Below are 26,319 nucleotides of genomic sequence, written 5' to 3'. Positions count from 1 at the left end.
CAAAACAAGTACAATACCTCACAAATTATATATTATCATAAATATTCCAAATGTAAAATCATTATACAAATATAAAATTACATAAACATAAAACAAATATACTATAAGTACTATATTATAAATGGGGTGGCCGGGCACAGTGGCTCGAGCCTGTAATCCCAGCACTTTGGGAGGCCAAGGCAGGAGGATCACTTGAGGTCAGGAGTTCGAGACCAGCCTGGTCAACATGGCAAAACCCCATCTCTACTAAAAATACAAAAATTAGCCAGGCGTGGTGGTGTTTGCCTGTAGTCCCAGCTACTTGGGAGGCTAAGGCAGGAGAATCACTTGAACCCAGGAGGTAGAGGTTGCACTGAGCTGAGATTTCACCATTGCACTCCAGCCAGGGTGACAGAGTGAGACTCCGTCTCCAAAAAAAAAAAAAAAAAATTGGGCTGAGTGCAGTGGCTCACGCAAGTAATCCCAAGACTTTGGGAGATCAAGACAGGAGGATCACTTGAGCCCAGGAGTTCGAAACCAGCCTGGGCAACATAATGAGACCCTGTCTCTCTTTATTAAATACATACAATAAATAAATAAATAATAATAAATAAAGCCCACAACTAGAGGAAAGAATTCTTCTCTAGAAATACAGCCACTTGGGTTTCTGCTAGTTCTTGTACTTCGGCCCAGGTCACAATCAAGTTATTTATTTCAGTTCTTTTGAGATACATCACTTAGAAAAGCAGAGAGCTATATTTTTCGTTTGGCTCCCCTATCTTCCCCAGGCTTCAGGCTTAAGCAGCCCTTTGGCGCCATAGAAAACCCAATGCCCCTAGACTCTGCCTCAAAGAAATTCCCTAAAGAGTTCCTCCTCTGTTTTAGGTACTTAGTACACAGCTCAGCTTCCCGAAAAACTTATTCTTGGCCAAGCGTGGTGGCTCACACCTGTAATCCCAGAACTTTTGGAGGCTGGAGCAGGTGGATCACCTGAGGTCAGGAGATCGAGACCAGTCTGGCTAACACGGTGAAACCCCCATCTCAACTAAAAATACAAAAAATTAGCCAGGCGTGGTGGCATGTGCCTGTAATCCCAGCTACTTGTGAGGCTGAGGCAGAAGAATCACTTGAACCCGGGAAGCAGAGGTTGCAGTGAGCCGAGACTGTACCACTGCATTCCAGCCTGGACAGCAGAGTGAGACTCCATCATAACCAAAAACAAAAACAAAAACAAACACCAGAAAAACTTACTCTTTGTCTAGTCTGTCCTGTTGCTACATAATCTGAATATATGCTTACATTCTGCATCAATCCATAACAGGTTTAAGGTAGTATACAACCTAAATATTTTCTCAAAGTGCCAAGATATTTCATAATTCACCATTTGGGGAATTACTCCTTAATCTAGGTTCTCTACACCAAGCTTTCATTTCTACATAAGTGTCAAGTGATAGCCATTAGCATATAATAAAAAACATCACAACTAAATTATAGTTCAATTCCTCTGGTTTTAAGACTGTATATATTCTTCAAATGTGTGTGAACTATGGGGCAAAACTTTCTTAAAACCTTACATATACTTATCTATACCTGAGAAAAACAAAATTTTTATTTCAAAGCAATAAATAAAATACATCACTGCCGCATGCGGTGGCTCACGCCTGTAATCCCAGGACTTTGGGAGGCCGAGATGGGTGGATCACGAGGTCAGGAGATCGAGACCATCCTGGCTAACATGGTGAAACCCCATCTCTACTAAAAATACAAAAAATTAGCCGGGCGTGGTGGCGGGTGCCTGTAGTCTCAGCTACTCAGAGGCTGATGCAGGAGAATGGCATGAACCCGGGAGGCGGAGCTTGCAGTGAGCCAAGATCGCACCACTGCACTCCAGCCTGAGCGACAAAGCGAGACTCCGTCTCAAAAAAAAAAAGAAAAAAAATCATCTTTATTTAGTCACTACTCTCATACTACTGAAGGTACGCCCCATTTTGGTCATATCTAAGTTATCTATATCAGTCATTTGTCAGCTCAAGTGACCCTCCTACCTCAGCATCTGAGTAGCAGAAACTATAAGAACGTACAACTGTGCCCAGCTAATTTTAAAATTTTTTTGTGGGGACAAGGGTCTCACTATGTTGCCCAGGCTGCTCTCAAACTCCTGGGCTCAAGTGATCTTTCCGCTTTGGCTTCCCAAAGTGTTGGGATTACAGGCATCAGCCAAAAATTTTTAAAAATGTACAATTTCAGTAACATCAATCGCTAAAAAGATCCCACATGTATCTTTTTTTTAAAATTGAGACAGTGTCTCGCTCTTTTGTCTAGGCTGGAGTGCAATGGTGTGATCTCAGCTCACTGCAACCTCTGCCTCTGGGGCTCAAGCGATTCTTCTGCCTCTGCCTGCCAAGTAGCTGGGACTACAGGCACCCGCTACCAAGCCCAGCTAATTTTTGTATTTTTAGTAGAGATGGGGTTTCGCCATCTTGGTCAGGCTGGTCTCAAACTCCTAGCCTCGAGTGATCAGCCTGCCTCCGCCTCCCAAAGTGCTGGGATTACAGGTATGAGCCACTGCACCTGGCCCTAAGCGTATCTTCATATTTCACATCATAGTAATGTTCTGTGTTTAATTTTCTAATGCTATTAATATTTTGTTGACTCATATATCTAAAGAGTTAGCTTTCTGGAAAAAAAAAACAAAAAAACCAAAACTATAAGGATACTGACATGGTTTATTTGGTAGTAGCACAAAGTCAGTTTCAAAAGAACCAGAAATTCAAATAAGTAAACTGCTGGCCTGTTTTTATTATATAAAACAGCTGTCTCCAGGTTACAAAGAACCAACTTGAAAACACCCTATTTTTTGGAACAGCTAGTTGCAACGTCCCTCCCTCATTCTTCCCCTTTTCCATGTATCCCAAGAAATAGCCACTATTCAAGGCAACCAGCAGGTGTGGAATGACTGTGCCATCTGGTGGTCAGCATAAAAAGCGCTCTGTGACTGAACATCTTTTGTTCACTTTTCTTCTACCGTCTTATAATTGAGTTACTATACAGTATCTCTAACTCTCATGCTTTATTCCTATCTAAAATGTGTGAATTTTTAGGGCCTGGTGTAGTACCTCATGCCTGTAATCTCAACACTTTGGGAGGCCAAGGTGGGACAATTCCTTGAGTCCAGGAGTTTGAGACCAGACTGGGCAACATAGGGAGACCCACCCCGTCTCTAAAACAATAAATAAAATAAATAAAATAAAATGTGCAAATTTTTATAGAGTATTTTAATGTGCCAATATGAATAAAATCTAGCTATTGAAGTGGGAACATACCACATATCTAATTATTTTATATTATTTTGTGTTCTATAAAATAGAAGTGATGGTCCAAAACACACTAATACCCTGAAAAATAAGCTATAAGAAAGTTAATTTCTTCTTCAGTCCTCCAAAAACTTCACTGCTCAAGAAATTGGGATTAGTAGTGAAAGCTGATAGTCTATAAAAATAACTGATTAAACTTTGTCAAGTATCTTTACTATATTTAGTTTGATACTCATTTTCTCTTAAACATCTTAATAATAACTGCTTCAATTCTTTAATCTCCATTACTAAAACATACTTACTTCTCTTTTTTTTTTTTTTTGAGATGGAGTCTCGCTCTGTTGCCCAGGCTGGAGTGCAGTGGTGCAATCTCGGCTCACTACAACCTCCGCCTGCCGGGTTCAAGCAATCCTCCTGCCTCAGCCTCCCAAGTAGCTGGGATTACAGGTGCATGCCACCACGCTTGGCTAATTTTTCTATTTTTAGTAGAGATGGGGTTTCACCATATTGGTCAGGATGGTCTCAAACTCCTGACTTCGTGATCAGCCCGCTTCAGCCTCCCAAAGTGCTAGGATTACAGGCGTGAGCCACCGTGCCCAGCAACATACTTATTTCTTAACCTTTCTTTATGAGACTTAAGATATATAAAAGGTTTTTAAATTAAGCTACCTTTTAAACAGTTTCAAATCCTTTCAACTCAAAACAATTACTCAATACCTACTAAAACACAGCACTCTGAAAAAACATTGAAAAGCATAAGAAAATCAAAAAGGCAATAACTAATAGCTCTCCATCTCAAATCTATAATCTAATCTAAGAGAAATATGTCTCCTTGAAGAAAAAGACAGTAACATGGGTTTCTGCTACTGGAAAAGACACACAATGGGACTACATTTTCAGCTGCCATACATATAAAAAAGGCATTAAACAAATACACAGGTTTCAGTAGTGAGTGAGAAGGCTGCAATGACTAGATCTGATGACTAATTAGATGTGAACTGAGACAGAAAGAATGAAGGTGAGAGAAAAGGACAAGGGCAACACTCAGATTTCCAGCTGGAACAACTGGGTCGATAAGGATCACAGAGAAGTTTTGGATTTGTTCCAATTTAAGATGTTAAATTTAATGAACCTGCAGGACTATACAAGGAGATATCCAGTAAGGCGGCATGATTAGGGCTTGGTAGTCATCAGCATATAAGCATATAACTGGTATCTGAAGTTACAGCAGTAAATAAGGTCACCCAGGAAATATTACAAAAGGGCAAGAGATGGGACAGGGCCTAAGAGAGATCTCTAAGGAAAAGTTTTAAGGGCAAGGGGAATACAGAGACGAGATAAGGAGCAACTGAGTAGTGAGAAGAAAACTAGCAGTATGGAAAGACAGAAACGAGAGAAAGTGTTTCAAGATAAGTCTGTGGTCAAGAATATTCAGTGGACAGGTGCCTTGGCTCACACCTGTAATCCCAGCACTTTGGGAGGATCACTTGAACCAGGAGTTTGAGACTAGCCTGGGCATCACAGTGAGATCCTGTTTCTACAAAAAAAATTAAAAATTAGCTAGGCAGGGTGGCACACACCTGTAATCCCAGCTACTCAGGACACTGAGATGGGAGGATTGCTTGAGCCCAGGAAGTTGAGGCTGCAGTGAACTGCAATCATGCCATTGCACTCCAGCCTGGGAAACACAGCAAGACCCTGTCTCAGGCCGGGCACGGTGGCTCATGCCTGTAATCCCAGCACTTTGGGAGGCTGAGATGGGTGGATCACTTGAGGTCAGGAGTTCAAGACTAGCATGGCCAACATGGTAAAACCCCATCTCCACTAAAAATACAAAAACTAGCTGGGCATGGTGGTGCATGCCTGTAGTCCCAGCTACTCGGGAGGCTGAGGAAGGAGAATCACTTGAACCTTGGAGGCGGAGGTTGCACTGAGCCGAGATCCTGCCACTGCACTCCAGGCTGGGCATCAAAGTGAGACCCTGTCTCAAAAAAAAAAAAAAAAAAAAAAAGAAAACAAAAAATTAATAAAAGTTCAGTGCTACTGATAAAGTAAGATATGACAAAGACTGAGAAGACTCATTAGACTTACAAGCAAGAGATAACAATTTAATGGAATGATGAGGGCAGAGCCAGCTGGAAGTGACATCAGAGGTTGACAATAATGTCAAGAGGTTCTCCAGCTTGTAGACAACAGAGCTATGGGATTTCTCAGGCTCCACAGTCATATGAGCCAATTCCTCATAATATCTCTCTATATATATCTACCTATTGGTTCTATTTTTCTGGAAAACCCAAATAGCAATACCTTAAGGTATTTAACTACAGGCAGGAATTTATACAACTTGTAGTCAGTAAATATGAGGTACCAGGCAAGTCACATATCAAAATCCATACTTTCAACTAGGCAAAAAGTAACCTCCCAAAAGGCTTAGCACTTTGGTCCATTCTCTGGATAACAAATAGCATGAAGTGGGGAATGGCTTGCTTAGCCGAGGAAAAGGCTAATGACATTAAGAGATATTCCTTGCAACAGCTAGTGTATAGCCTGGGATATAAGTGTTTATTTGCTGAACGAATTAAGCAATGGGAAGAGAGAAACAATTTTTCTATGAAGCCATGAGGCAATTCTCAGTAGCCTGCCCACCTCCCCCCCAAAAAATTCAACTTGCGGCCAGGCGCGGTGGCTCAAGCCTGTAATCCCAGCACTTTGGGAGGCCGAGACGGGAGGATCACGAGGCCAGGAGATCGAGACCATCCTGGCTAATCCGGTGAAATCCCGTCTCTACTAAAAAATACAAAAAACTAGCTGGGCAAGGTGGCGGGCGCCTGTAGTCCCAGTTACTCGGGAGGCTGAGGCAGGAGAACCTGGGAGGTGGAGCTTGCAGTGGGCTGAGATCCGGCCACTGCACTCCAGCCTGAGTGACACAGCGAGACTCCATCTCAAAAAAAATTCAACTCGCAGACTGTATACTCAAATCACAAACAAAATAAAGTCTAACTATATCTTATTCTATAACAAAAAGTATAAAGTCAACTGAGGGGTCCTCGCTCCTGCCAAGAGTCTTAACAATGTTAGCACTCTTTGGCCCTAGAATTTCACTTCTAGGTATCCCATCTACAACAAACAATTAGAAATGTAGACAAAGCTGGGCGCGGTGGCTCACGCCTGTAATCCCAGCACTTTGAGAGGCCTAGGCAGGCAGATCACCTGAGGTCAGGAGTTTGAAACCAGACTGGCCAACATGGTGGAATCCCGTCTCTACCAAAAATATAGGAATTAGCCAGGTGGCATGCCTGTAGTCCCAGCTACTCGGAAAATTGAGGAACAAGAATTGCTTGAACCCGGGAGGCGGAGGTTGTGGTGAGCCAAGATCACGCCTAGCCAAGATCGTGCCATTGCACTCTAGCCTGGGCAACAAGAGCGAAACTCCATCTCATACACACACACGCACACACACACACACACACACACACAAAAGATATGTACTGCAAAAATGTAAGGAAACTAAGAAATCACAGCACATTATTAATAAACCAAATCTTGCTCCTCAAGACTTGGTATACTTCTAACTAGATTTTGGAACAATATTTTATAGTTTCCAGTTACATGACTACAATCATCTTTATCTTGTTTTTACCAGCATCTATAGCAGATTTCAGATACAGAAAACAAAAACTAGAGTATAGAAATATGTATCAATTTTCCTTTAACCCCTGCAGAGAGAAAAAAAAAAAGCAGACATTTATGACCTTTTCTTCAAATCAACTCAAAAGAGGTAAAACCTCTAAGACAGTGAACATTCATTTATATTTAGGCCAATCTCCTTTTCCCATCCGCAAACAGGCACTTTTCCTTATAATAGTATTGACAGTGGAAGAAACCACAAAATTATTGTGGTCTGACCATAAAAATTATTTCTATACTACACATTTGCAGACTTTTACAAATTTACTGAAAAGTATAACTGTTTGCTAATAAGGAAAATAGATTTATCTGTTAATATGGTTAGCCAGTGAGGAGCTCAAAATTCAAAAAAAGCAGCTCCATCAAACACCCTGGTTTGTCTTTCAGTTCCTCTTTTGAATAGTTCTCTTCTGCCCTCTAAAAAGCATGTGGCATAGTTGCAGACTTCTGAATTTCTCTACAAGCTGACATGAAGAACACAAAAATAATGAAAACATGCACATTTTATAAAGTGTGAATATTCACTATGAAAAAGGAAGGAAAGACCCAGAATGGGGAAATCTATCTTCTCTATAAATGGGAGAGAAAGCACACATTGTATGAATATAAATTACTCTGGAAACAAGAAAATTTAAGGCTAATCTAATAAATTAAGTTCTAACGTTTAATTTTTCAAAAGGGCTGGGCATGGTGGCTCACGCCTGTAATCCTAGCACTTTGGGAGGCCGAGGTGGGCGGATCATTTGAGGTCTGGAGTTTGAGACCAGCCTGGCCAACATGGTGAAACTTCATCTCTACTAAAAACACAAAAATTAGCCGGGTATGGTGGCAAGCACCTGTGATCCCAGCTACTTGGGAAGCTGAGGCGGGAGAATTGCTTGGACTTGAACCTGGGAGGCAGAGGTTGCAGTGAGCTAAGATCTGCCACCACACTCCAGCCTGCGCAAGAGGGCAAGACTGTCTCAAAAAAGTTTTTTTTTGGCCGGGCGCGGTGGCTCAAGCCTGTAATCCCAGCACTTTGGGAGGCCGAGATGGGCGGATCACGAGGTCAGCAGATCGAGACCATCCTGGCTAACACGGTGAAACCCCGTCTCTACTAAGAAATACAAAAAATAGCCGGGCGAGGTGGCAGCGCCTGTAGTCCCAGCTACTCGGGAGGCTGTGGCCGGAGAATGGCGTGAACCCGGGAGGCGGAGCTTGCAGTGAGCTGAGATCCGACCACTGCACTCCAGCCTGGGCTACAGAGCGAGACTCCGTCACAAAAAAAAAAAAAAAAAAGTTTTTTTTTTCCCAAAAGGTCATCATGAGATTATTTTGCAAATGCCACCGACGCCCTTCCTTTTCCTGATTATTTTGATGATCCTCCCAAAATTAGCCTTAGAATTCCTTCTTTCATTGTTTTGGGTGTGCACATTAATTCAGCATTAACTAACAAGAGTGCTTCAGACATAGTAGAGGCTCAAAAATATTTACTATGTAAGTTAGGACATGAGTAAACCACATGGTTTTATGAGTAAACCATAAAACCAACCATGTACCAAACTAGTTATTATCAATAATTATTCATTCCTTTTAGAGAGTTTATCGACTTTTAATACCTCTATGTAAAACATATCTAGAAATAAAAGTTCTTCCACTTACTAGCTGTGTAACCTTAGCTACATGCAATATATAACTTCATGTAATCTAAGTCTATATTATCATTTAGACTTAGGTTTTCTTCAACTGTAAAATAGGGATAATAATGCTCTATCTTCCTCCAGAGTTGTGAGAATTAAATATGGTAACAGATGTGAAAACATTCTGGATACTATAAAGACAATTATCTACATTTCCAATACCCCATATCTCTGAGGATTGGCTAGATAAGACACTTAAACATTCTGGCAACTTTAGCTGGACACACCTAAAACCAGATGCATAATTTGACTCCCAAAATCTGTTTCCCCCTCTAGTCTTTACAATCTTGAGTCTATTATATTAACTGTCTAGGCATTTTCTGGCATGAATCCCAATAATCCCCACCTGCTGGTAGTCTCACACCCTTGTGTGGGACTTGCTTCTGAAGAACAGTGAAAAGTGATGTGAATTCACCTCAGCACTTAGGTTACAAAAGACTGTAACTTCTCTCCAGCTAGCACTCTCTAGTACTCTTACTTCCTCACTCTCAAGAAACAAGCTCCCAAGTTGTAAGATGCTCTGCAAAGAAGCCTATGTGGCCAGTGACCAAAGGAGGCCTCTGGCCATCAGTTCATGAGGAACTGAGTTATTTGTCCAATGGGCCATAAGGAACTGAACTGCACCAAGAGTCTCATGAATAAGCTAGGAAATGGATCCTTCCCAGTTCAGCCTTAAGAAAGACTCAGAGCCAGAAGACCCAGCTAAGCTGCACTGAGATTCCTGACCCAAAGACACTATGAAATAATAAATGTTGCTGTTTTAATATATTAAATTTGGGGGTAATTTGTAATGCAGTAGTAGATACATTATCTCACACTGTATTTAAAAATAAATTCCAGATAGATTAAAAAGTTAAATATGAGCCTGGGCAATATCGCAAGATCCTGTCTCTAGAAAACAATTTAAAAATTAGCTGGGCATGGTGGTGTGCACCTGTAGTCCCAGCTATTTCCAGAGGCTGAATAGGAGGATCATTTATGCCTAGCAGTTCGAGGCTGCAGTGAGCTATGATGGAGCCACTACACTCAACCCTGGGAGACAGAGTGAGACCCTGTCTCAAAAAAAAAAAAAAAAAAAGTTAAATTGTAAAACTGTCAACTTTTAAAACTTAATGAAAACGACTATTTATTTACTTAATTATTTTTGAGATAGGGTCTTGCTACGAGGTCTTGTCACCCAGGCTGGAGCACAGTGGCACAATCACAACTCACTGAAGCCTAGAACTCAAGCAATCCTGCCACCACTTCAGCCTCCTGAGTAGGCATGCCACCATGGCCTGGCTAATTTTTAAATTTTCTGTAGAGATGGGGTCTCTCTTGTTGCCCAGGCTGGTCTCAAACTGCTGGGCTCAAGTGATCCCACCTCAGTGTCCCAAAGTACTAAGGATCAACACTTTGGGTGAGTGACAGTGCCAGCCAAAACCAAGTATTTATAAAAGTTACTTTTTATAATTAGAAATAGATGGAAAAGAGGAATAAGAGGTCTGACTTAAAAGTTTTCTGTATGTCAAAATATGAAATTAAAATCTGAGGACTAGGGAAATCTTTGTAGTAAGTATAGCAAAGAATTTATACAAAATTAAAATATATTGCATGTCATCACATGTTAATTAAATAAAGAACTAATATCAATTTCTCTGGAATTACAGTCAAGAAATCAGTAAAAGAGTTTCCAGAGAAGGAAACAGAGTGGCTGGGAAAAGTATGTAAGGGAAATGTTTCATTGTATATACACATCCCTTTACCTATTCAAAAGAAGAAAAATCAAAATATTTTTAAAGGAATATTGATATTTAATGTTAATTGACATTTTAATAAGAGATCTCAAGCATATTAAAAAGAAAAATATTAAGACCTAATAGGAAATGTATAAAAAACACATATGCAGATATTTCACAAAAGAAAACAAAAATGATCATAAGGAAAAATGAACTAAAAATGCATCAGAAACCTAAACATAAGCACTAAAACAAAACTCCTAGACAAACATATAGGTGTAAATCTTTGTCATCTTGAACCTGACAATCGTGTTTTAGATGTGACACAAAACTGTAACGAGAAGAAAAAACTCATTAGACTTCATGAAAATTAAAAACTGTTGTGCTGCAAACAATATCATCAAGAAAGTTGTAAACCAAAAATAAAATTCGAAGGCACCCCGCAACCATCTGAATAGACTCCCCGTTTGGCCAGGGCACCCTAAATTTTAACCTGAAAGACTGGTTCAGGCCATAATAGGAAGCGGGGGTTGAATATACCTCATTATACCTCTCCAACATTAACAACAACACTCAACACAGACCTTAAGTCTGATAAGAAACATTTACAGTCTATTCTCTCTAAAACCTGCTACTTGGAGGCTTCCTCTGCGTGATAAAACCTAGGTCTCCACAATCCCTTATCATAACCCAGACATTCCTTTCTATTGATAACTCTTCCAACCAATTGCCAATCAAAATCTACCTATCACCTGGAAGCCTCCCCCCCAGCCCTCAAGTTGTCCCTCCCTTCCGGATCTAACCAATGTAAATCTTACACATATTTGATTGATCCATTATGTCTCCCTACACTGTATAAAAGCAAGTTGTTTTGGACTACCTTGGGCACATGTCATGAGGACCTCCTGAGGCTGTATCACAGGCCTGTCTTTAACCTTGGCAAAAATAAACTTTCTAAATTGTTCAGACATGTCTCAGATACTTTTGGTTTACAAAGTAAAAAGAGCCGGGCACACTGGTTGAGGCCTGTAATCCCAGCACTTTGGGAGGCCAAGGCAAGAAGATTGCCTGAGCCAGGAGTTCAAGACCAGCCTGGTCAACATAGCGAGATCCTGTTTCAATTTAAAAATAAAAATATTGGCCAGGCATGGTGGCTCACATCTATAATCCCAGCACTCTGGGAGGCCGAGGCAGGCGGATAACCTGAGGTCAGGAGTTCGAGCCGGGAGGCAGAGGTTGCAGTGAGCCAAGATCATGCCACCGCACTCCAGCCCAGGTGACAAAGACTCCACCTCAAAAAAAAAAGTTAAATAATTCCTTCTTTTTTTTTGAGATGGAGTCTCGCTCTGTCACCCAGGCTGGAGTGCAGTGGCATGATCTCAGCTCACTGTACCGCCTCGCGGGTTCAAGTGATTCTCCTGCTTCAGCCTCCCAAGTAGCTGGGATTACAGGTGCCCACCATTATGCCTGGCTAACTTTTTTGTAATTTTAGTAGAGACGGGTTTCACCATGTTGGCCAGGATGGTCTCCAACTCCTGACCTTAGGTGATCCACTGCTTTGGCCTCCCAAAGTGCTGGGATTATAGATGTGAGCCACCGCACCGGACCAAAATTAAAATAATTCTAACAGCATATATTTATAGAGTAATAAGTTGGATTAAGATACTAAAAACAGGCCGGGCGCAGTGGCTCACGCCTGTAATCCCAGCACTTTGGGAGGCCGAGGTGGGTGGATCTTGAGGTCAGGAGATCGAGACCATCCTGGCTAACACAGTGAAACCCTGTCTCTACTAAAAATACAAAAAATTAGCCAGGCGTGGTGGTTGGTGCCTGTAGTCCCAGCTAATCGGGAGGCTGAGGCAGGAGAATGGTGTGAACCTTGGAAGCGGAGCTTACAGTGAGCCAAGATGGGGCCACTGCACTCCAGCCTAGGCGACAGAGCAAGACTCTGTCTCAAAAAAAAAAAAAAAGATACTAAAAACGCTATTCACTCATATTCTTCGGTGAGAATAGGGCCAACTGCCATGGGTTGGGCAATAAATGAGAAGGAAATGGAGGCAGTAAGTATAAACTGCTTTCAAGAAGAAAAGATTAGTTTAGTTCTTGTTATTGTTGTTTTGTTTTTAAAGTCTAGGGACTGAAGGCCAGGCACAGTGGCTCACGCCTTTAATTCTAGCACTTTAGGAGGCTAGGGTGGGTGGATCACCTGAGATCAGGGGTTCGAGACCAGCCTGGCCAACATGGTGAAACCCCATCTCTACTAAAAATACAAAAATTAGCTGGTCGTGGTGGCAGGTGCCTGTAATCTCAGCTACTCAGGAGGCTGAGGCAGGAGAATTGCTTGAACCCAGGAGGCGGAGGTTGCAGTGAGCCGAGATCACGCAACTTTACTCCAGCCTGGGCGAAACAGCAAGACTATGTCTCAAATAAATAAATAAATAAAGTCTAGGGACTGAGTCTCAAGTGAAAAAACCAGGAAGAGGAAGTAACACAGGACAATAGGGAAAACTGCTTTATCAATGTCCTAGAGGACAAACGGATAAATCAGATTGAGAGCCACATTGAAGGTCAGCCTTGGACAACCCACATTAAAATAAAAACATATATTGGGATGTAAATGCAGTCATGCCTTATTTATCTTCATTATTTGGGAAGAGTTCTACATAACTGAATTTTCCAGACACTTGAGCAGTTTTTTAAAAATTTAAGCTATTTTATTTAAACTGTTCACCACTATATCATACAGTTCTCTGCCTCTTAAACAGAGTGTGCTTTCCTGGACAACTTAAGGTCATTATGACTATGATTATTGTTCTAGGAAGTAATATACCTGAGTCTACACGTTAATTTTTCAAATCTTCCTTGAATGCCCTACATTGTCAGTTGCCATTCCTCTGCTACATTTCCCCTAATAACCTTTCTCATTGGTGTTTCCAACAGATTCTAGTATGAAAATTATATGGCCAGGCACAGTTGCTCAAACCTGTAATCCCAGCACTTTGGGAGGCTGAGACGGGAGAATCACTTCAGTCCAGGAGTTCAAAACCAGCCTGGGCAATATGGTGAGACCTCATCTCACCATATTTATTTAAAAAAATAAAAAATTATATAACCATTAAATAATGCCCTAAAGGCCAGGTGTGGTGGCTCACACCCTAATCCCAACACTTTGGGAAGCCAAGAAGGGCAGAGACCCCTTGAGGCCAGGAATTCAAAATCAGCCTGACCATCATGGCGAAATCTCATCTCTACTAAAAATACAAAAATTAGATGGGCATGGTGGCAAGCACCTATAATCCCAGCTACTTGGGAGGCTGAGGCATGAGAATCGCTTGAACCTGGGAGGTGGAGGTTGCAATAAGCCAAGAATAGTGCAGTGGCACTCCAGCCTGGGCGACAGAGACTCTGTCTCAAAATAATAATAATAATAATAATAATAATGCCCTAAGTAAGGGATTAAGGAATAATGGGGGTCTAGATGAAAGTACATTACTAAAGTGCATGGCTTTACGACAACTCTCCCCACTGCTAAGAAGTCTATTTCACTTTTCAATTTAATTGAGGCTGGGTTTCAGAGTTTGAATATCAGAAGACTGACCGCTGACTACTAGGAATTTTACTTTATCTTGCTTCCTTAAGTGCTATCAAAATATATCTGCCAAGTAATCGATAATCTTATATGATCAGTCTGCAACCTCTGCCTCCCGGGCTCAAGTGATTCTCCTGTCTCAGCATCTCAAGTAGCTGGGATTTACAGGCATGCACCACCATGCCCGGTTAATTTTTGTATTTTGGGGTCTCTCGAGCTCTCTTCAGACCCAAGCGTGAATGCCAGGGCCGCAGCCGCCATCCCACCCACAGCCCCATGGCGGGTCAGGACGAAGCGCCACGGACAGGGGACCTGTGGCCCCTGTCATGGGTCACACACACACAAAAGATCATGCTGATTCCAAAAGTGAGCCTAGACATCTCAAAGTAACTGAATATATCTTCTTATCCTACAGTCACTTACCAATAAAAAGTTATCTTCTGGCCAGGTGCGGTGGCTCAAGCCTGTAATCCTGGCACTTTGGAAAGCAGAGGAGGGCTGATCACTTGAGGTCAGGAGTTAGAGACCAGCCTGGCCAACATGGTGAAACCCCATCTCTACTAAAAATACAAAAATTACCCAGGTGTGATGGCGCAGCCTGTAATCCCAGCTACTCCGGAGGCTGAGACACGAGAATCACTTGAACCCAGAAGGTGGATGTGGTAGTGAGCCGAGATTGCGCCACCACACTCCAGCCTGAGTGACAGAGCCAGACTTTGTCTCAAAAAAAAAAAAGTTATAATCTTCTACACTTCTGTATATTAATATAGTCATGCATATCTCATACATATGAATATTATTCATGATAAATGTGTATCCCTCACAAATTCTTGGCTTTAACCCCTTCCAAGTCTCACAAAAATTTCACAAGCACAAATAAGCACAAAGGCTAAAAAGGACTACTACAGTGAGGCACACAGGAGTCAATCAGAACTTAAGAATTCATCCCTTTAGTTCCAATACGATGGGATGTACTGGTTTGTTTCATTCATTCTTAAGGTTCTGGATAGTTCTTTCTCCCTACACTTCATGTATTAAAAAACAAAAACAAAACTTGTTGCCTCTCCAGGACTCTCCTCCTGTTCCTTAAGTTGTTCATTCATATTAGTGAAAATTAACAAACGCAGACTTTCTCATCAACACAGAGAGCACTGAAGTGGTCTGAGCAACACAAACTGAACATCTCCAGGCTCAGGTTTAGTTTATCAGAGGCATTAGGATGTCTACCTTTGTCCTTGTATTCAAATTATTTTTGTACATTCCCCTTTCCAAGTCACAAATACCTTCAGGGCAAGAATCTTTCTGATTCAGTTACTCCAATCTCTGGACAAGCAAGTTCTGAGCACCAGTATTTGCTAGCCTCTCGAGAAAGCTGAGTTAAACAGTTCCTGCCCTCGCAGTCTATCAGAGAGAAAGCTGGCTTGTAAATAAATTGCAACACAGGCAAAAGCAGAAGTGAGGACAGAATTAAATCAGAGGAAGCATTAACTCTCTGATTGTACAGGAAGTTCAGGGATACATTTCTGTATTCCTCAAAAGGCCTTCCATAAATACCTGTTGAACCAACAAATGAATGGATTAAATCTTTTAGGCGAGGTCCCAGATCCAAACGAGATGTATCAGTTGCTTCTGGAAGCCAGTCAAAAAACTTTACCTTTCAACAATTGCGGGATGTAGCCGCCGGCATATTCACCCCTACCTCCACCTCAGGAAAGAATTTTGGAGAAAGGACCATACCTGTACTGCCAGCCTTTTGCACTGCCACCGCGGCTGCTGCTGCTGCTGCTGCTGCTACTGATTCCACCTCCACAGCTGCTGTTCTTGTTGTTCGGGGTCACCGCTGTGGCCAGGCCCTCCAGCTTTCCTTCGCTCTCCGAGATTTTCATTGTGGACACTGGTTCACCCCCCTGCATCTTAACGCCAAAGTCCACTTGCCCTTCTTGAGCGGGAGAGAACAATTCTGTAGTTCTGCAGGTGACTTTTTTTTTTTTAAGATTTTATCTGAATATGATCCCGGTTGCTAAATCACACGGCGGCTGGGGCGGGACTGTCAAATGGTCCAAAAAAGGAAGATACACATTACCACAGAAGTTAAACTTTTAGGAGGGCAGGGGAAGCAACGAGGACAGATATCCTTCACATGTATCTCTCTCCTTTCCGGCAAAAGCAAGGAGGAAAAAGCATCCGGCGAGAGGACTTAAGTGACATACTCGAAAGAGAAAGAGCCTGGGGAGATCGCAGATTCTGTAGCCAAGACGGCTGGGAAAAGGACGAAGTGCCACGGGCAGTCCCCCGCGGCCTAACCTCGGGGCTGACCCGCCGCGCTCCCTCTTCTCCGCCGGTCCTCAGGCAGTGGGTCCAGTCAAGCCCGCTCGGCAGTTCCCGCCGCAGCCGCCGAAAGACAGCCTGGTCGGGCGCGCGCAGCCCGGGAGGAGGGTCAGGGAAGGAGGCCGCCGGGGGCGGGACGCCGGCTCCCGGGGCCGCCTCTCCCAGGGCCAGAGGCGAGCCACTCGGGGCGACTTCCTCCTTTGCCCCTGGCCCGGGCCCTCAACTGGGTTCCCGAGAGCCGGTGAGTCTCTCGCGCTCTCTCCAGACCCAAGCGTGAATGCCAGGGCCGCGGCCGCCGCCCCACCCACAGCCCCACAGCGGGTCAACCACCCGCCTGCTCCCTTCCCGCCTTCCCTTCCGGAGTAGCGTGAGCTCACTTCCCTCATAGCCGAAGCCTCTGGCGCCATCTTGGGTCAGGGCGGCTGGTCCCTGAAGGGGGCGGAGCTTCTGGGGGCTGGTAACGGGGCGACGAGTAAGGAAGCGAGAGGGAGAGGGGCGTAGGGGAAGGAGGAACCCGGACAGTGAAGGAGGAAGAAACAAAGGAGCCAGCGGACCTAGAGAGTTCCCTTCTCGTGTGTGACTGCCTGTCTTCCTAACCACGTCCTAGCCTTGCATTTGAGAGGCCGTTCCAGGCATTTTAGAAAGAAAGCTTAACAAAAATAAGAAAGTACAAGAACGAAGCAAACATCTGTACGTTTTAGTCACTTGGGGGTGGGGGAGTGGGGGCGCAAGCATGACAATGGAGTAAAGCCAATCAGTATTATAAATGAAAAAGAAGCTGTTGGCTGGGCGCGGTGGCTCACGCCTGTAATCCCAGCACTTTGGGAGGTCGAGGCGGGCGGATCACGAGGTTAGGAGATGGAGACCATCCTGGCTAACACGGTGAAACCCCGTCTCTAGTAAAACATAAAAATAAATAAAATTAGCCCGGCGTGGTGGCGGGCGCCTGTGGTCCCAGCTACTCGGGAGAATGGTGTGAACCCAGGAGGCGGAGCTTGCAGTGAGCAGAGATCGCACCACTGCACTCCAGCCTGGGCGACAGAGCGAGACTCCATCTCAAAAAAAAAAAAAAAAAAAAAAAAAAAAAAGAAGCTGTCATGGAAATTAGAGATCTCAGAACAGAGCTAGCTACTCTTCCGGACCGCAGACAAATCTTTCACCTTGTTGAGGCCTTCATTTTGGATTTGTAAAACAACAGTTCTTGGGTAGATTTCTAAAGTCTCTCCTAATTGTTAATTTTAGTTTATAATAACATGACTTGAGGCTGGGCACTGTGGCTCACACCTGTAATCCCAGCACTTTGGGAGGCCGAGGCGGGCGGATCACTTGAGGTCAGGAGTTTGAGACCAGCCTGGCCAACATGGTGAAACCCCTTCTCAACTAAAAATACAAAAATTAACCGGCCATGGTAATGCATACCTGTAATCCCAGCTACTTGACAGGCTGAGACAGGAGAATCACTTGAGCCTGGGAGGCAGAGGTTGCAGTGAGCCGAGATCGCACCACTGCCCTCCAGGCTGGACAACTACAGCGAGACTCAGTCTCAAAGAAAGAAAGAAAAATAAATAAATAAATAAATAAAAACTACCATACAATCCAGTGATCCCACTACTGAGTATCCAAAGGGAAAGAAATCAGCATATCAAAAGGATACCTGTGCTCACATGTTTACTGGAGTACTATCACAATATCATAAATATGGAACCAGCCTGTGTCCATCAACAGATGAATGAGTAAAGAATATATGGTATGTAGGTGGGGCACGGTGTTTCACGCCTGTAATCCCAGCACTTTGGGAGGCCGAGGCAGGTGGATCATCTGAGGTCAGGAGTTCGAGACCAGCCTGGCCAACAGGGCGAGACCCCATCTCTACTAAAAATACAAAAATTAGCTGGGCGTGGTGGCACACACCTGTAATCCCAGCTACTCTGGAGGCTGAGGCAGGAGAATTGCTTGAACCTGGGAGGCAGAGGTTGCAGTAAGCTTAGATCGTGCCACTCCAGCCTGGGCAACAGAGCGAGACTCCATCTCAAAAAAAAAAAAAGGAAAGCCAGGTGTGCTCATGCACACCTGTAGTCCCAGCTACTTGGGAAGCTGAGATGGGGGAAATCACTTATGCCCAGGAATTCGAGGGTAGCCTGGGCAACATAGAAGACCTGTCTCTTTAAATAAATACATAAATAAATATAAAAGTGGAAAAAAGCTTATGAGACAAAAATATGTTAAAAAAAAAAAGTATGATTCTAAGTGAAAGATGCAAGATGCAAAAAAGTCACATACTGTATGTATCCATTTATGTGAAATGTCCAGAACAGGCAAATCCACCTGTATAGAAAGTAGATGACTGGTTGCTAGGGGTAGGAGAAAGGAGAAATGGGAAATGACTGCTAATGAGTATGGGGTTTTCTAGGGGTGGGGGTAATAAAAATGTTCTAAAATTAGATAATAGTAATGATTGTACAATCTTGTAAGTATACGAAAATTCACTTGATTGTATACTTTAAATGGGTGAATTTATAGTGGATGGATTATATTGTAATAACGCTATTTTTTAAAAAACAAATTCTCTAGCTGCCACATGGAGAATTAATTTTAGTGGGAGAAAAAGAGGAAGCAGGGAGACTAGTTAGGAGGCTGTTATAGGGAATGAGGGCAGAAATGATAGCGGCTTGGACTAGAGTGGTGGCAGTGGTAATAGAGAGAAGTAAATGGATCCAATCTGTGTCTGGGATGAGGCTACAGTACTGCAAATGGACTGGATTTGCAATAGTGAAACCACCTTTGCAAAATTATAACTAAGGAAATAATGACGGTGAAAGAAATCAGACCTAACTGACTCCATCTTGCTTCTAGCCTTTCAGCTGTCCTTGTTCATTCCTGGACATACACCAAACTAACTTTAGGAAGGAATTCAGTTCATGGTTTGCCTCTGAAACAAAATTGGTAATAGCCCTTTCCCGAAAACACCCCCTTTTTGCCTGGGAAGAGTCTACCTTTGCAGGACTAATAAATTAGCTACAAAATTAGAAATTACTGGCCAGGTGTGGTGGCTCATGCCTGTAACCCCAGCACTTTGGGAGGCCGAGGCGAGTGGATCACCTGAGGTCGGGAGTTCGAGACCAGCCTGACCAACATGGTGAAACCCCATCTCTACTAAAAATACAAAATTAGCCAGGCGTGGTGGCTCATGTCTGTAATCCCAGCTAGTCAGGAGGCTGAGGCAGGAGAATCGCTTGGACCCGGGAGGCAGAGGTTGCGGTGAGCTGAGATTGCGCCATTGCACTCCAGCCTGGGCAACAAGAGTGAAACTGTGTCTCGAAAAAAAAAAAAAAAAAGATAAGAAACAAATAAATTACAGCTTAGGGGTCATGCAGACTCTGGCTTCCAGAGTCTGAACCTCCCCAGAATGCTCCTGGGGGTACATCACTATTGTAAAACCGAAGATGAGTGCTTGAGATATTTTGCAGACCCTGCACTTGATGGGTCAGCTGACACTACCCAGACTGGTAATCTGGCTCAACCAGTTCTGCCGTTCCACCCGAGAATAGAAAACAGCCAGAAAAACTCACTTCCACCCCCTGTGATTCCATCTCCAACCTTACCAATCAGCATGCCTCACTTCCCAAGCCTCTACCTGACAAAAACTCTGATGCCTAAATTTGCTCAGGGAGACCGATTTGAGTAATAACAAAACTCTGGTCTCCAGCACAGCCAGCTCTGCGTGAATTCCTCTTTCTCCATTGCAATTCTTCTGTCTTGATAAATCGGCTCTGTCTAGGCAGCGGGCAAGATGAACCAACCCATTGCGCAGTTACAATAGTGCAGTAATGTTCCTACAGGGCTCTCTACTTCCAGTCTGTGCTACACATGTTATGCATCACAAATCTGGCCCCCTTTAAAACTCAGAATCATTCAAAGACCTTTCATTATTAATAGAATAAATCCACTCTTCTGTCCAAGAAAAAATGGTATGAAGGCTATTTTGCTCCAAGTAGAAATGAGACATGGAGACTGGCTCATGCTAACCAAACTGACAGCAGACTAATGTAGCAACTGGAAAGGGAGCTATCAATTAATAATGAAAAATACAGTCTTGGCCAGGTGCAGTGGCTCACACCTGTAATCCCAGCACTTTGGGAGGCCGAGGAGGGCAGATCATTTGAGCTCAGAAGTTTCAGAGCAGACTGGGCAACTGGCAAAACTCGTCTCTAGTAAAAATACAAAAATGAGCTGAGCGTGGTGGCGCATGCCTACAGTCCCAGCTACTTGGGAGGCTGAGGTGGGAGGATCGCTTGAGCCTGGGAGGTTGAGGCTGCAGTGAACTGAGATCACACCAGTGTACTCCAGCCTGGATGACAGAACAAGACTCTGTCTCAAAAAAAAAAAATACAGTCTAGAGTACTCAGGTTTGAGTGTCAGCACATTCTGTGTAAAACTCAGCAAGATAAACAAAATTATTATCAGAAGGTTGTATAATGCTCTTGGAGTCACGGTCATGGGAGTTGGTAGGATAGATGTTTTGTTTTGCTTTAAAATCGAAACTTTTTAAAAAGATGTTTTACAATAGGATCTGAGTTTGACTGTTCCATTCAGCGTCTGAAGAGAGAAGAGGACATACTATTTGTTTTTTTTGTTTTTTGTTTTTTGTTTTTATTTGAGACGGAGTCTCGCTCTGTCGCCCAGGCTGGAGTACAGTGGCGCGATCTCGGCTCACTGCAAGCTCCGCCTCCCGGGTTCACGCCATTCTCCTGCCTCAGCCTCCCGAGTAGCTGGGACTACAGGCGCCCACAACCGCGCCCGGCTAATTTTTTGTATTTTTAGTAGAGACGGGGTTTCACCGTGGTCTCGATCTCCTGACCTTGTGATCCGCCCGCCTCGGCCTCCCAAAGTGCTGGGATTACAGGCGTGAGCCACCGCGCCCGGCCTGAGGACATACTATTTGAATAGGGAAGGTAAAGAAATGTACTTTTTTGAAAGCCATCAAAGAAGTATGTGCACTTCATCTCTGTTCCTTCCCTACCAGTCTAGCTTGGTAAGAGTTGAGGGTGTCCTGCCCATGGAGAGAAGCTGTGTATGTGTAGTGGTCAAGATCACGGTCTCTTCTATCAGACTGACACACAGATTCCACTCCCTGTGACCTTAGGCAAGTTAACTCACCTCTTTGTTCCTGTTTCATTACCTATAAAATAGGAATAACTGTGTTACTCCCCAAATTCCTACAATGAAGGCCTAACTTCTATGCAATGGTATTTGGAGATGGGGCCTTTGGGAGACATGTTTTGATGAGGTCCTAAAGATTGGATTAGTGCCCTTGTAAGAAGAGACACCAGAAAGCTAGCATGTACTGTGCCCCAGCCCCCACCATCCCTGCCATGTGAGGGCACTCAGAGAAGACAGCTACCTGCAATCTAGGAAAAGAACCCTCATCAGAAACTGACCTTGCTGGTATCTTGACCTTGGACTATCAGCCTCCCGAACTGTGAAAAAATAAATTGCTGTTGTTTAAGCCACCCAATCTATGGTATTTTGCTATGGCAGCCAAGCTAGTCTCTGTCTTTGAGGTGTTGTCAGCATTAAATGAAATGACTCATGTCATTCAAAGCACTTAGACTCCTGTCTGACACATGGTGAGCTAAGTGTTCAGCAACTGTTAGCCATTGTTTAGAAGGGTAGGGCTACCTGCTAAGTAAAATGAATGTTGGTGTTTGGTGAGGGCACACTTCTGCTAGGGACAGCTCTGAAGACACATCAAACAACATATTTCTGAAGATATTCAACATATTTCTGTGGGAGAATGCCAGCTTTGTCTTCCAAATGCAATGGAGTTTTCAAGCTAGAAATTCTAATCAAAAGAGACCCATCAGAGTATGTACAGTAAATGTAGAATTCTAAGAACATTACCTGAAATCACCCAGTTTGTGGGTGTCAGTGTGAAAATGTAGATACCTAAGGCCATCTCTGCTTCAGTGTCATCTCCTCCTAGAGACCTTCCCTGACCACTCTATACAGAGTAGCAGTTCCTACCCATTACACGCTATCCCTTTACCCTGCTTTAGTTTTCTTCATAGCACTTGACACTATATACTTTTTTTTTTTTTTTTTTCTGAGAGGGAGTCTCGCTTTGAATGAATTTATTACAGTGGTTAAGAACATGAACTTTGGCACAAGCCTTCAAATCCTGGCTCTCCCACTTAGTGCATGTGATCCTGGGAAGGTTACTTGCCTTGGTAAGCCTCACTTTTTTCATCTGTAAAATGGAAAAATAGGATGAAATAAGAAAACATGTAGAAGGTCAGGCACGATGGCTCACACCTGTAATCCCAGCACTTTGGGAGGCCAAGGCGGGTGAATTGTTTGAACCTAGGAATTCAAGATAAGACTTGACAACACGGTGAAACCCCACATCTACAAAAGAATACAAAAATTATGGGGCCAGGCATGGTGGCTCACACCTGTAATCCCAGCACTTTGAGAGGCCGAGAAGGGAGGGTCACTTGAAGTCGGGAGTTAGAGACCAGCCTGGCCAACATGGTGAAACTCCATCTCTACTAAAAATACAAAAATTAGCCGGGCATGGTGGTATGCACCTGTAGTCCCAGCTACTCGGGAGGCTGAGGCATGAGGATTGCTTCAACCCAGAAGAATGAGGTTGCAGTGAGCTGAGATCGCACCCCTGCACTCCAACCTGGGTGACAGAGCGAAACTCCATCTCAAAAAAAAAAAATTACCTGGGTGAGGTGGCATGTGCCTGTAGTCCCAGCTACTAGGTAAGCTGAGGAGGGAGGATTGCTTGAGACAGAGGTTGCAGTGAGCCAAGATTGTGCCATTGCACTTTAGCTAGCCTGGGTGACAGAGCGAGACTCTGTCTCAAAAAAAAAAAAAAAAAAAAAAAAGTGCCTGATGTCTAGTAAGTGCTGAACAAATGCTGCCTGTTTTTATTTTCTCTCTCTAACCCTGACATGCAGGAAAGGGAAGTGTGATTTGTTTCCTTGAAGCACAAGAACCCACAGCTGGAATGAATGGGAGGATAGGCCGCAGAAAAACTCGGGGCAGCGGAGCAGGGAGCAGGGGTGCAGGAACAGTGCTAATCCCATGAGAGGAGGGCAACACAGGGAGGAATGCAGCCAGGAAAAAAAAGTTCCCACTGAGAATAAGGTTGTGAGCCCACAATTTCCTAAAAAAAGAAAAAGAGACCAGGCGTTGTAGTTCACGCCTGTAATCCCAGCCCTTTGGGTGGCCGAGGCAGATGGATCACCTGAGCTCCAGAGTTCGAGACCAGCCTGGCCAACATGGCAAAACCTCGCTTCTACTAAAAATACAAAAAATAGCCAGGCATGGTGGCAGGCGCCTGTAATGCCAGCTACTCAGGAGGCTGAGGCAGGAGAATGGCTTGAATCTGGGAGGTGGAGGTTGCGGTGAGCCAAGATCGCGCTATTGCACTCCAGCCTGGGCAACAAGAGCGAAACTCCATCTCAAAAAAAAAAAAAAAAAAAAAAAAAAAAAGAGAAAAGAAAGAAAAGGAAGAAAGACATTTTGAGAAGACAAAATGTTCACATTGGTTTTACTACTTTGGTGAAACAGAGTTTCAATCAAGCGATCCTCTACCTCGCGCCACACCCGCCTGCAGTTTAGGCAGAAATCTTTTTGTGATTTCCCACTCTAATGGAGTGATTCAGCTAAAGTGCTCTAAGAGAGCAGCATTTCTCTGCAAACACTCCCCTGCCAAGCTCAAAGCTTGTTGTGGGAGTGAAAGAAATAGACAGTTGATGTTTTTATTTGAGAGGAGGAATGAAGGATGGGAAAGGAGAAAAAGAGTCACAGTTTTATTCTGATTTTGATAAAATGAAATTTCTCTCCCATTTTTTGCTTCTCTCCACAACTTTCCCCTGAATCCCTATTGAACTTAAAAGTATTTCGCCGGGCGTGGTGGCTCACGCCTGTAATCCCAGCACTTTGGGAGGCCGAGGCGGGCGGATCACGAGGTCAGGAGATCGAGACCATCCTGGCTAACACGGTGAAACCCTGTCTCTACTAAAAATACAAAAAACTAGCGGGGCGTAGTGGCGGGCGCCTGTAGTCCCAGCTACTCGGGAGGTTGAGGCAGGAGAATGGCGTAAACCCGGGAGGTGGAGCTTGCAGTGAGGCGAGATTGCGCCACTGCACTGCGGCCTGGGCGACAGAGCAAGACTCCATCTCAAAAAATAAAAAAAAATTTAAAAAGTATTTCACTGGAGCTCTTAAAACTGTATTACAAAATAAGAACACATTTATTTTAAAGCTATGTGTCCTTCTTGTCCGTTTTTAGACTCATTTGGCTAGTGCAGGTAGTATTTTGCTCACAAGTTCAGTAAAATGAACAGATTTAACTGCAGTCACATGACCTTTCCATCAAGTGGTGAATGCCAGGGGTTGCCATGGGAAAGGAGAGAAAAGGCAACTAATGCTTATTAGCACGAAATGTCAGGGTTATGAATTCTGGGGAGCGCTCATGTGGATCAGCTTTTGAAATAGTATGTGAATGTATTGTTTCCATGACATGACTCATTTGATGGAGAACATTAATTTATGTGAGAGGGCATGTGCCATTATTTCTTTTGAAAAAACTTCATCCCTTTACCAAAAGAAAAAAAAGGCAAACACCAGGGGAGCACTTTTCAATATGTACTCCACACAATATTGTGGGGTATTAATAGGTGTTATGTGATTTAAAATTTTTCTTGCTGTGATTTCATACATTTGAAAAACACTAATTTTTTTTTTAAGTTAGACTGGTTCCTTTATTGCAGAATTTCTTGGGGAATTTACTGTGCTAATGTGCATCTGTCTAGAAGGATGTGCCCAGAAAGGCCCTGGCAGGGAAGGAACTGCACCTTGGAAGACTCTATGCAGCTAATTTTTTTACTTTGTAGAAATGTTTTTGTTTGTTTGTTTTGTTTTGTTTTGTTTTTTTGAGAGGGAGTCTTGCTCTGTTGCCCAGGCTGGAGTGCAGTGGCATGATCTTGGCTCGCTGCAACCTCTGCCTCCTGGATTCAAGCAATTCTCCTGTCCCAGCCTTCCAAGTAGCTGGGACTACAGGTGTGCACCACCATGGCTGGCTAATTTTTATATTTTTAGTAGAATCTGGATTTCACCATATTGGTCAAACCGGTCTTGAACTCTTGACCTCAGGTGATCCACCTGCCTCGGCCTTCCGAAGTGCTGGGATTACAGGCATAAGCCACCATGCCCAGCCAAGATAGGGTCTTGATATGTTGCCCAGGCTGGTCTTGAACTTCTGAGCTCAAATGATACTCCTGCCTCAACCTCCCAAAGTGCTGTGACTACAGGCATGGGCCTCCATGTTTGGTCACTACAGCTTTAAAATGGAATTTGACAACCATACTGAGAGGTGAAGCCAGCTGAACTTCCTGGGTGGAGTGGGGACTTGGAGAACTTTTCTGTCTTACAAGAGGATTGTAAAACGCACCAATCAGTGCTCTGTAGCTAGGTAGAGGTTTGTAAAATGCACCAGTCAGTGCTCTGTAAAAATGCACCAATCAGCACTCTGTAGCTAGCTAGAGGCTTGTAAAGTGGACAAATCAGCAGTCTGTAAAATGGACCAATCGGCACTCTGTAAAATGGACCAATGAGCAGGACATGGGCAGGGACAAATAAGGGAATAAAAGCTGGCCACCCCAGCCAGCTGCAGCAACCTGCTCAGGTCCCTTTCATGCTGTGGAAGATTTGTTCTTTCGCTCTTCACAATAAATCTTGCTGCTGCTCACTCTTTGGATCTGTGCCACCTTTAAGAGTTGTATCGTTCACTGAGAAGGTCCACAGCTTCATTCTTGAAGTCAGTGAGACCACGAACCCACCGGAAGGAACAAACTCTGAACATATCTTTGGGGTTCATTGGGGATTTCGCCACACAGTGAGTACCATCGAACCCCTTTCGCTTGCTATTCTGTCCTATTTTTCCTTAGAATTCGGGGACTAAACGCCAGGCTCCTGCCGGCCAGTTAAAAGCAACTAGCGCAGCCACCAGA

General features: G+C 43.7%; 1 protein-coding gene across 1 annotated transcript in view; it reads right to left on the bottom strand.

Moving 5' to 3' along the window:
- The window catches only part of OSBPL11 (oxysterol binding protein like 11), a 73,129-nt gene extending 56,516 nt beyond the window's left edge, over positions 1 to 16,613 (bottom strand). Inside the window, exon 1 of the mRNA XM_050781646.1 lies at positions 15,704 to 16,613. Coding sequence (XP_050637603.1) covers positions 15,704 to 15,879 — 176 coding nt within the window. The 5' untranslated portion in view covers positions 15,880 to 16,613. The remainder of the gene's footprint in view (positions 1 to 15,703) is intronic.
- Between the last annotated feature and the right edge of the window lie 9,706 nt (positions 16,614 to 26,319).

This window comes from Macaca thibetana, chromosome 2 (genome assembly GCF_024542745.1).
Source record: "Macaca thibetana thibetana isolate TM-01 chromosome 2, ASM2454274v1, whole genome shotgun sequence".
NCBI lineage: Eukaryota > Metazoa > Chordata > Mammalia > Primates > Cercopithecidae > Macaca > Macaca thibetana.
This window is presented reverse-complemented; position numbering and strand designations above follow the sequence as displayed.